Source organism: Rhea pennata, chromosome 26 (assembly GCF_028389875.1).
Source record: "Rhea pennata isolate bPtePen1 chromosome 26, bPtePen1.pri, whole genome shotgun sequence".
Taxonomy (NCBI): domain Eukaryota; kingdom Metazoa; phylum Chordata; class Aves; order Rheiformes; family Rheidae; genus Rhea; species Rhea pennata.
Genome location: NC_084688.1, coordinates 2690943 through 2701867, shown reverse-complemented (window position 1 = coordinate 2701867; position 10925 = coordinate 2690943). Strand labels below are relative to the sequence as shown.

Sequence of the window (10925 nt, the reverse complement as noted above, 5' to 3'; positions counted from 1 at the left end):
AAATTCTAGTATCGGGTATCTTAATACCATGCTGTTCAGCTCTATTTACTTCTGTGCACCATTTCTAGGTTTTTATGTTCAAAGATGAAACCAAAATCTGCTCAATCGACAATAAAAGTGTTGGGAAAAATAAAATGTTAACTTGTCTTTTAAGGGGGGAAATGCCTTAATTATACCACTGCAAGTATTCCAACAACAATAATTACTTGAAAAGGCTTTTAGAGTAGACTGAAATCATCCCTACACAAAATAAAAGAAACGTATTTACTTAAATTATTTCTCTAAGGATGGTTTTAAAGTTTTATTCCGTTACTATCTTTGCTAGCTTTCTTTTTCTCTTTCTTTCTTTTTCTCTTTCTTTCTTTAATTCCACGCCTATTCTCACCGTTAATTTTAATATAAGTATTTTTTTTTTAACGAAGACATAGAAAGACCGACTAACTGCAACATTGAAACTTTTCCTTCTTTTCCATGTAGTGGAAGTGAATGTTTGAGAATTGTCCCTCAGTTCAAGGCAGGAACGAGCGAAATCCTCTCTTATTCACCTTTCTTGAGTCAATATCGCGGAGACGGATGCAATGGAAAGCAGCAGAAATCTACCCAGGGCAGAGAGAGGGAAAAAAAAAAAAAAAAAAAAAAAAGAGAGAGAGAGAGATGTTTAGAAGAGTGTCTTTAACTTCTCTGAACGGTGAAGGATTGGGGAATAGGGCTTGCGTTGCGCGGGGTCCGGAGGGGCGCAGGGGGTGTTAAGCACACTGAGGCAGTGTTTAAGTTGGGAGGATTTGGGGTTGTTATTAGCTGAAATACGTCTCGGTAATATTTGCTGACTGCGATAAACGAATTTCAAAATCTACCCCCTGTGTGTTTAGATTGTGCAAAATTGCAGCGTTGGCATCTTGGGGGTAAGTTTGCTCCGTTGTTACCAAATGCCAATAAAACAGAAAGCCTCTCTCTTATTTCCCTTATCCCATCCCCCTCTTCTCCCTACTTTTCATTATAAGTATCATGCAAAAAAAAAAAAAAAATAAATAAAGTTATTGAGGCTGGGGTGAGGTAGGAAAGCAGCCATCAGTTACTGACCATAAAGGTTCTGCTCGGGAGGTGATAAGCGAAACAATACTTTTAGTTTGCAATCATCCCCAAACACATCTTCTGCAAGTCCTCGACGTGAGCAGGGGCTGGGGGAGGAGGGAGCGAGGGGGGCTGGGAGAGAGAGAGAGACACAAAAAGTCAATGTTATATATGAAAAACTATAATCATTTTAATTCAATATTGACACCTCAACATCTCGCTATAATGCGGACGGGTCCAATCGAAACCTCTGTTTTATAGCAGTAGAGGAACGAACTCGTAAAATCCTAACGGCTTTTATGTAGTGCGGTATAAACAACAACAACATCCCCGGCTTTATGGCATTTTATAGTTTGTTAAACAGTTTACAGCCTTTTTTGGGGCTATTACAAATGCAATTCCCTTCATGTGATAGTTAAACCTTTATCAATAATAAGGAAATTGATCATTAAAATGTTAAATATGACTACCTCGTTTGTTTTAAAATATGTTTAGGGTAAGAAGCTGTATGATTTGATAACTTGTATTAAAATACCAATTACATTTATAGGACCTTTTAAAACTGGTAGCAATTAAATCGTGTTCTTTTACAGTTTTCCAAAGCGACCCTGACATTTAAAAAGGCTAAAACTGCCTCGTTAAAATTTTGAAATTAACGACTGAGAGCGCTTCTCTTTAATTTTCCAACACTCCCAAAAAATCAATCTTTGGGGTGGTCTAGGTATGTGATTTGTTGTGAGGCGAGAGATATCTCATTAATGTAGGTAGTTAAACATATTTAATCCGTATATTCACCCCACCTCCTTCTCCCTCTCTCCCTTGCTCCCTCTCTCTCTCTCTCGCTCCCTCTCTCTCTCTCGCTCCCCCTCGCTTGCTTTTCCTTCTTTATTCTCTCACACTCTTCCTTTCACAATCATGCAGTGCAGAGTCCGTGTGGAGTAAGGAGAAGCCAATAGGATGAGGTTTTGGTAATAGATGCAAATGATCATGAAAAGACACTGCAAAATATGAAACAACTCATTTGCGCTGAAGTAAATCACTGAAAACTGTTTATGAACTGGCATCTCTTCTTGGAAATGTAAAGCGAGAACTCTTTAAGTGGCGATTTTTTTTTTTTTTAGGGGTGGGGGGGAGGAAAGAATTCAGTATCATGCAGGCTTAGAGTTTTGATTATATCCTCCTTTTATATTCCTGGAAATCACAAACTGTCGTTGCTTAGCATCTTAGCGCTTTCTTTTTTTGCTAATAGATTCCCGCGGTCTGGTTTGCTTGGCTTTTTTTTTTTTTTTTTTTTTTTTTCCTCTTCTCCAAAACCAAATATTATTATTTAAATTAAAATGAGCTCTTACTTCGTCAACTCACTCTTCTCCAAATACAAAACCGGGGACTCCTTGCGTCCCAACTACTATGACTGCGGGTTCGCCCAGGAGCTCGGGGGCAGACCCACGGTGGTGTACGGACCCAGCGCGGGGGGCACCTTCCAGCACCCCCCCCAGATCCAGGAGTTTTACCACGGCGCCTCCTCGCTCTCCAGCTCCCCTTACCAACAGAATCCCTGCGCCGTGGCGTGCCATGGCGACCCCGGCAACTTCTACGGCTACGAGCCCTTGCAAAGGCAGAGCCTCTTCGCCGCCCAGGACTCGGAGCTGGTGCAGTACACGGACTGCAAGCTGGCGGCCGGCGGCCTCGGCGAGGAGGCGGAGAGCGCGGAGCAGAGCCCTTCGCCCACCCAGCTCTTCCCCTGGATGCGACCGCAAGGTGAGGCGAGATGGGAAGGACAGCGAGGAGGCATTTCCTTGGAGCCCACCGAGCAGCCCCGCTCTCCCTCTGGCTGGCTGGCTGCCTGTCGTGCCCGCTCGCTTTCTTTGCCCGCTTTTTCTTCCCCGCTGCCTGGGTTTTACTGCTTTATGGGGGTAAACTTTTGCACTTGTAAATTGCTTTATAGTTTAATTGCCCTGAAGGAGACCTTTTCTTCTGGGGGCTGAGCGAGCTGGGCTTTCTGTGGAAGGAAGCGTCCTTAAAGTTTATGGCACTTTTATAGCCTGAAAAAAGCCCCTTCATTTTTGTTTCGCGTTGGATTTGGGGTTTCGGTGGTGCTGCTCTCGCTCTCTCGCTCTCTCGCTCTCTCCCTCCCTCTCTCTCTCTCTCTCCTTTTTTTTTTTTTTTTTTTTTTTTTTTTCCCCTCTCTCCCCGTGGGCAGCGGTTTGGAGCCTCGAGAGCCTGAGCCCTGGTGTTGTTGTTGTTGTGGTAGTGCTAAGTGTGCAAGGGAAGCCTTTAGCTGGCGGGGCTGCTCGCAGCGGGCTCGAGGGTGGCCCTCCCCCCTCCCCGCCACCATCACCCCTTTCCTCTATCACCATCTTCCCTTTTATAATATTATAGAGGAGCCTTTCCGTCTCTCTGCTTGCTTCCTGCCTTCGCCTGTGCGAGCCCTTTCTTCCTCCCCCTCCCGTGTGTGTGTGTGTGCGCGTGTGTGTGTGTGTGCGCGCGTGTGTGTGTGTCTATTCCCGAGCCTGGTTTATGTATCTTTCAACCTCCTTCTCTTCTTCCCCTCTTGCACCCAACCTTTGCAATTCCCCAGCAGCCGCTGGACGGAGGAGGGGGAGGCAAACCTACAGCCGCTACCAGACGCTGGAACTGGAGAAGGAATTTCTATTTAATCCCTACCTGACCCGCAAACGGAGGATCGAGGTCTCGCATGCCCTGGGATTGACAGAAAGGCAGGTCAAAATCTGGTTCCAGAACAGGAGGATGAAATGGAAAAAGGAAAACAACAAAGACAAGTTTCCCAGCAGCAAATGCGAGCAGGAAGAACTGGAAAAACAGAAAATGGAAAGAGCCCAGGAGGTGGACGAGGAAGGGGAAGCACAGAAGGCGGACAAGAAATAAAAGGATTTTTAAGGACTGAAAGGCAAGCGCTGCTGGGGTGGAAGAGCCCCTGAGTCCCACATTAATGGCAGTTAATGTAAGGGAGGGGTGGGAAAAAACCAACAATGCATAGAAAAGAGAAAGAAAAAAAACCTTTTATTGCTGTAAAACAATATAGCTGTAAGCACCACTTTCCTGATTATCCTTTGATACAATGAACAGTATGCAAAAGTGATCTGGAGGTCTCTCCAGCCTTTTGCCAGTTATTAACTAGTGGTAGTGTAACGCAATAGCTTATGTAAAACATGACTGTGAAATTTTCTCTCTCTCTGTCTTTCTCTCTGTCTCTCTCTTCTTTCCTGGGGGGTGGGTTGGTTAACATAGCTTTCAATGCTATAGGAGTTATGTGAAATTACATTTGTGCACTTTTTTTAATTTCTCACCTTTTTGTTGTGGTTTATCTGTATGTACTGGAGGTAGCTATTGAAACAGACATCCCAACAACATGAAACTGCCTATTTATGCTGTAGTTATCTCTCTCTCTCTCTCTCTCTCTCTCTCTCCCTCTCTCTTTTTACTTTCCTTACTTCTATTCTTTTGTTTGGTTCGGGATTTTTTTCTTTGTTTACAATTTTTAAATGTCTCTTCCCCAAAAAAAAGAAAAAATGAAAAAAAAAGACAAGAAAAAAGCATTTTCTCTCCTTTAGTTAGCATGCGCACAGTGAAGCAAGTTGTAAAGTGATCTTTAGGTTAACTGTGAAAAAGAATGTATACTGTATACGTGAATTACTTTATTGGGGGAACTAATGATATATTTTGTTGTTCTTTCATCACTTTGTTCTATTGTCTAAACCTGGAAGCGGCGGAAGAAAGTTACAATAAAGTTTACAAGCGAGAATTCCGTGACATCATTCTTTTCGCCTGCTTCATTTCCTCCAGGACCACTTTGATAGAAAGGAAATAAAAGTCAATTGTGTCGGAGCCGCAGCCCTGGCCATCAAAGCCCTCTTCGCCTGCAGAGATGCTGGCGAGCTGGAGCGCTGCTGGGACAGGCAGGGGCTGGGGTCGGGGAGCCGCGGGCAAGGGGAGGGCGCCAGGGCCGCTGCGATGGCTTCTCCCCTTGCTGTTGTTTCTAGCAGTTCATGTGTGGTGACAGGTTGGGAGGCTGTGTGGAAATTCTGCCTGAAGGTAATTTTTGTTTTTCTCTTCTTTCCGTGTTGTTCTTCTCTTCCCTGTCTGCTCGCTCGCCCCGCTTCCCCCGCGAGATGAAGCCCAGGTCTGGGTCACTCTCCCTCCCTCGCTCTGATCTCGCTGCAAAATTGTCACCCGAGCAGCTGAGCTGCTTTCTGCTCCTTCGCCTGTCGAGCCATGGCAAGAGAGGAGTGCGTGTGTGGGGATGCACACACATCCCCTTGCAACATAACCTTGGGAAAGGAGAAACAGTGCAAACCCTAGACGCATATCCACCATTGTCTGGGCTGCTTTTCCTGCCAGTAAGACTTTCTTTCTTTCTATCCCCCCCTTTCCAAGGGAAAAAAAAAAAAAGAGGGAGAGAGAGAGAGATATGCAGATCACATTTGGGAAGGTTTCTCTGCTTCTCCAGCAGAAAGCAAATCAGCCAGCTGGTAACGTTTTACTTATAACTGTAATTGACTCCTGCAGAACCGCTGACACGCTGAACAAGGGATCTGTATAGTCTTTATTTTTCGCAACAAGAAAAGCAAATGCCAGCTCAATAAGAAGCTCAAAGCCTGTGGCACTAGAATAAATTAGATATAGAGCTGAATGGCAATTTTTTGGGGGAAAGGGACCCTGAACAAGTATTAGCTATCAATGAGACGTTTGTCTTTTGGGGGTGGCCGGGAAGGAGGGAGAGGGGGTCAAGGGGGGTGGGGAGGAAATTATGGACAGTCTCGTGAAAAAGTACCTCGGAGACAGGGAAATGGTGCGAAGGAGGGAATTTAAGACGGGATCAATAAGGGGATAAATAGGGCTCCGCTCCTGCCTTTCCTCCAGCAGAGAGAGACCGAGAGGGAGCCGCCGGTTTATCAGCAACGTGCTTCCCCCCCCCCTCCCCACACACACACATACACACTTCTTTCTTTTTCTCCTTTAGTCTCAGCTGAAAACTGATTACAGGTTGCTTATCGACTCCAGCACAATTTCACCCCTTCCAGCATAGATCTTGGAGGGTTTTATATCGCATCAATTATTTATCATATTTTATAAATCCAGCAGCACTACAATTTTTTTGCCCCCGAGGAGGGAGCGGGCGGCGATTGGCGCCGCCGGAGCCACGTGCCCGCGCGTCACATGGGCCGGGAGGAAAAAGGGTCCTTTTTGGTGTAAATCTGGACTCTAATTCCGTAATATATCACGGTACCTCGTAAAACCGACACTAAAACGTCCCGACCTACAAATCACCCGGCCAAATTATGAGTTCATTGTATTATGCGAATGCTTTATTTTCTAAATATCAAGCCGCAAGTTCGGTTTTCCCATCCGGAGTCTTTCCTGAGCAAACTTCTTGCGCTTTCGCCTCCAACACGCAGCGAGCGGGCTATGGGGCCGGATCCACGCCTCCCTTCGCCGCCTCCATGCCCGGGCTCTACTCCAGCGGCAGCGCCGTGCACCCCCAGCCCCCCAGCATGTACTCGTCCGGCTACGGCCTGGAGCCCGGCTCCTTCAACATGCACTGTTCCCCCTTTGAGCAAAACCTCTCCATGATGTGCCCGGCAGATGCCTCCAAGCAGAATTGCAACAAAACGGACCAGAGGGACTCCGATTTGCAAAGCGACAGTAACTTCCGGATCTACCCCTGGATGCGGAGCACAGGTAAGCGCCAGCCGCCCCACGGAGACCAGCCGGGGGTGTAAATTATTTTATGGCGTGCGAGGGGGGGGTGGCGGCGGGCGAGGGGGAGGGGGGGCTTGTCCCCAACTCCTTGCGTGACGTTTCACCGAAAACGAATCTCTCTCTTCAAAAGAGACAGAGGGAGAGAGGCAGAGAGAGCCCCCCACCCTAAAGCCAGCCTTTTAGCTTTAAATATTTATTAGTGTTGCTGGGGCTGTGGATGTGCCATGCAAAAGGCAGTTTGTCTCAGAGGGGACAGCCAGAGCTGCAGAAATAATGGCCATCTCCTTCTGCTCCTATATTTGCAGGATGAAGATTGTGCTAGTCCCATGTAGATATAGATATAGATTCTTAAAGAAACAATTTATGGGAGGCGCTTGCAAGCTTGGTTTGCTTTCTGTTAGATTGCAAACCCTTCAATTGCCAGCCCCTCACCACAATGTCCCAGATACTGCAATTAAGCATAGCATGTTGCCATCAGAAAGAGCAACACATCATTCCTCGTACAATTAAAAGCTCTGCTTTCCAAGCGGTGACATTTCAGCCCCCATCCGCCTGTATGGATGTATACAGAGGGACTGCGAGGGGCAGCCCGCGCTCCCATGTACGATCTCCCGAAAAATAATAGCCAGGAGGCCCGGGGAAGGGGCCCGGTCTCCCCTCGGACGCCGCAGGAGGCTCTCCGGGGCCGGCTCCGGTGGGGAGGGGGGGCGCGGAGCTGCTCGGCGGGGCCCTGGCGGCCCCGGGCGCTGCCCCGTCCCGCGCAGCAGCCTCCCCGCCGGGTGCTGCGCCTTGCACGTGTGTTTCCAGCCCCAACCCGCTAAACGCCGCTGCATCCCCTTCAGTCACCAGCGTGCTCAGGGCATCGGTGTCAATTAACTTTTATTAAATATCCATTTCCCTTACGCGAGAGCGGGGTCCGGCATGTCCCCTTGTCCCCCCCCCCTCCTCCCCCGGCTGCAAGGAGCGGGGCTCCCCCGGGGCCGGGGCCTGCTCGGGGCACTCCCGACTCCGGCACTGTGCACCCATGTGACGCTCATATTCGTGAGATCCTGAGAAAGGGGAGAAAAAGGCGCTGCTGTCCCGCCTGGAAGCGGAGGGGAACGCGGGAGCTCCCTTCTGCAGCCGCCCGGCTCGCCTGCGCCTTGCCAGATTGCAATTGAGCGCATCCCTGCGAGCGAGCCTCACTTGGCAGCCACATATTGGGATAGTGTCTTGTTAGTAAACTTCGGGGGCGACTGGACTGCGGGCCAGCCTCCCTGCAAAGTAGAAGGAAAAGAAAACAGCAAAGCAGCCAATGCATAGCAGCTTATAGAGGCAGGAGTTCCCCTCACACTTATTTGGTGGTCAGTTCTTTCCATTACCTGCTCCATAATTCATTCTCTTTTTACAGTTGATTTATCAAAGACCAAATATTTCTGGTCGTAAACACTTCATCTCTGCTTTTATCTGACTTCAGATTTAGGACCCCCCCCACACACACACCCCTCCTTTTAGCATGTGACGCTGCGAGTACCAACATTAGAGAGGCTCCTGGAGCAGAGCAAAAGCCCTCAAAACCCTGCATACTTGGGGATCTACTGTGCCTAAAAGCAGAGGAGGTCGGGCCCAGCCACCCGAGCAGGGCCTGCCCCCCTGCCCCTCATGGCCACTGTTTGATTGCGGAATTTCATCAGCGAGCAGAGATAGAGTTGTCATCCCTATTCAGCAGCAGTTTATGGCTCTCCCCTCAGCGGATTTTACAACCCACATTCCACGACCTGCACATTTTTACTTTACAGCTAGCCTAGCTATTTTGCTTTTTTCTTCTTTTAATGACTGGATCTTTTCTTCTCTTAAAAAGAAAGAACAAAACAGAAAAAAAAAAGGAGGGGGGGAAGAAGAAGAGGAGTCCAGTGGAATGTGTGGAGGAGAGGCCGAGGGCTGGTGATCGCCATCCCCACCACCCTGGAAAGGATGTGTTATACTAGAGAGGCACACTTAGCCTTTACAGAGCAAAGCTATCCAGAATCACAAACAGCATATTGAATAATTATTTCCTATCGGACTCCAGGAAATACTGGGAGTGCGTGTGTGTGTGGGGGGGAGAGAATTAAGAGCTGGGCCTTTTCCAACGCCTGCTCATAGGCGGCTGTAGAGTTGCGGGGAGCCCCGGCGAGTTTGGGGGTTTTTCCCCGGCCCACCAGTGCCTGCACAGCCCCAGCGGAGCAGGAGCCACCGCTGTGGGCAGCACATTCCCCTAAATAATTAGGAACATCACGCACCTTCCAAGCAGCCTTCTCGATGACAGCTTTAAGAGAGGACAAATAGTTGGATTTGTGTAGGTAACAGCTGCCTCTCTAATTCCACTTTATTTATGTATTTATTTCCCAACCACCCGAAATTTGAAATAAAAATTGAAGTGCGGGCGCAGCTGCTGATGGATGCGACGGGCCAGGAAACTTTCTGAAGTTTGCTGTTGCCTCGCACACCTACTCACGGGAAGGGACACGCACACACGCTCGCCAGGGAGAGAGGCACGGAAAAGCACCGCGAGCTCTTCCTAGATTAAGGGAAATCAAAAGTGCAATGGTCTGGGGGCTGTGAGCAGCGAGGGCAAGGCGGGGAAAACTTCTGGCAGAAGGATTTGAGCTTGCCAACGTAAAGAACCTGGCATGAGCTTGCACAGGTGGTCAAAAAGAGAGTTTTGTACTAGCTGAGCACTGTGTGGCGGACGAAGCAGATAGCGGGAACCCCCCCAGGACAAAAGGCAGAGGGCGAGAGAAACCCGAAGAGCCTCATAACTCATAGCTCAGCTGCATCTCACCTTGTTTCGCAGGCACGGACAGAAAACGCGGCCGCCAGACCTACACCCGCTACCAGACGCTGGAGCTGGAGAAGGAATTTCACTACAACCGCTACCTGACGCGGCGGCGGCGCATCGAGATCGCGCACAGCCTCTGCCTCACCGAGCGCCAGATCAAGATCTGGTTCCAGAACCGGCGCATGAAGTGGAAAAAGGAGAACAAAACTGCCTGCCCCGGCTCCAGCAGCCAGGAGAAGGCAGACGCGGAGGACGACGAGGAGGAATGAAAGGACGAGGCAGCTGCTCGGAAAGGTGAAGCCAGGAAACGCGAAAACCCCAGACAAAAAGAAAAAAAGGGGGAAAAAACCCACTGAAAAGACTATATATTAAAATACATAGATGATAAGTGCATAAATAATTAAAAACCTTAGGAATGATACATTGTGTTTCCTGACACTGAAAAATACTACCTATATTAAAGTCTTTTTTTTTTTTTTTTTTTTTTTTTTTTTTGTAAAATAGAATGAATATCTACCTATTAAATGTGGCTTTAGAGTCAGAATGGATACATTTTTCTATGTGAGTCTTCCTATAGTACAAGTAATTTGTAAATCTCCGTTTGTACTTCGCCGTGTACTTTTTGGTATGAAGTAACGTGGTCGTGTTTAGCACCTTTAATTTAGAAAAATGTGACCTGAAAGTCTGAATGCAAATTATACTTAGCGTATATAGTCCTGTACATAATATGAATGATTATTATGCCTTCTCCCTGTAACCTTCGTGGTTCTTTTCTCGTCGCTATGCTGTTTTGTCTGTGTATATTTTTACCTGGTTTACTTCTTTGTTCAAGTCTCTAGGGGAAAAAAAAGAATTAATATTGTGCTACGTAAAATGTTGTATATCGAAGTAGCAAATTATTTAATGCCCACGAGTTGCTTTTTTTTCTTGTCTGTGATTATTATTCTTCGAAATAAAAAGAAAATCTCTGATAACCTACAACTGCGTGGCGTTCCTTCCCCTCTTAAAATAGCACAGGGACATTTGGTTCTTTTTCTTTAGGTAAGATAAATATATCAAATATCCTTTTATATCAAAATACACCCCGACATATCGCCCTAAAAGGCTCTCTCTTTTTTTAGCATAGCCATCGGTTTAAATAATTTAGTGCCTTTTCAATAAATTTGGCGAGTACTAAAAGTAGAATTCTTATACTCGAAATGCGAACTAGTCGCCTTTCTCCTTTCTCTCCGTTATTGCGCCGTGGCTGATGCTGAAGTAAGGAAGAGGGAAAAGGAGGAATGCAAAGAAGCCAGAAAAAGCTCGAATAGGCTTTCCGCCCTTGCAGTAATTC

General features: G+C 47.3%; 2 protein-coding genes and 1 long non-coding RNA gene across 4 annotated transcripts; 2 read left to right on the top strand and 1 right to left on the bottom strand.

Annotated features, from left to right (window-relative positions):
• LOC134151428 (uncharacterized) lies at positions 1 to 3853 on the bottom strand. The gene is made up of 3 exons (XR_009960840.1): positions 3736 to 3853; positions 1081 to 1203; positions 1 to 596 (listed from the first exon to the last, which is right to left on the bottom strand). It is a non-coding gene; the product is annotated as an uncharacterized LOC134151428 (long non-coding RNA).
• On the top strand, positions 2409 to 4256 carry HOXB8 (homeobox B8). Of its 2 annotated transcripts, none has more exons than XM_062595939.1 (2): positions 2409 to 2829; positions 3653 to 4256. In XM_062595939.1, the coding sequence occupies exons 1-2, from the start codon at positions 2409 to 2411 to the stop codon at positions 3955 to 3957; spliced, it is 726 nt and encodes a 241-aa protein (XP_062451923.1). In that variant the 3' UTR covers positions 3958 to 4256. The 2 variants fall into 2 exon arrangements, with proteins under 2 accessions (XP_062451923.1, XP_062451922.1); XM_062595938.1 differs by having other exon boundaries at positions 3650 to 4256.
• A 1617-nt stretch (positions 4257 to 5873) lies between these two features.
• Positions 5874 to 10524, top strand: HOXB7 (homeobox B7). Its single transcript, XM_062595941.1, has 2 exons — positions 5874 to 6771; positions 9608 to 10524. Exons 1-2 carry the CDS (start codon positions 6372 to 6374, stop codon positions 9859 to 9861), a joined length of 654 nt encoding a protein of 217 aa, XP_062451925.1. The 5' UTR covers positions 5874 to 6371; the 3' UTR covers positions 9862 to 10524.
• The last annotated feature ends 401 nt before the right edge of the window (positions 10525 to 10925 follow it).

Bases quoted from the DNA above. Each gene is read 5' to 3' on its own strand.
- HOXB8 (XM_062595938.1), top strand. From the start codon at position 2,409: ATGAGCTCTTACTTCGTCAACTCACTCTTCTCCAAATACAAAACCGGG. The intron at 2,830-3,649 runs GTGAGGCGAGAT...GCAATTCCCCAG, and splicing joins CCCCTGGATGCGACCGCAAG to CAGCCGCTGGACGGAGGAGG.
- HOXB7 (XM_062595941.1), top strand. From the start codon at position 6,372: ATGAGTTCATTGTATTATGCGAATGCTTTATTTTCTAAATATCAAGCC. The intron at 6,772-9,607 runs GTAAGCGCCAGC...CTTGTTTCGCAG, and splicing joins CCCCTGGATGCGGAGCACAG to GCACGGACAGAAAACGCGGC.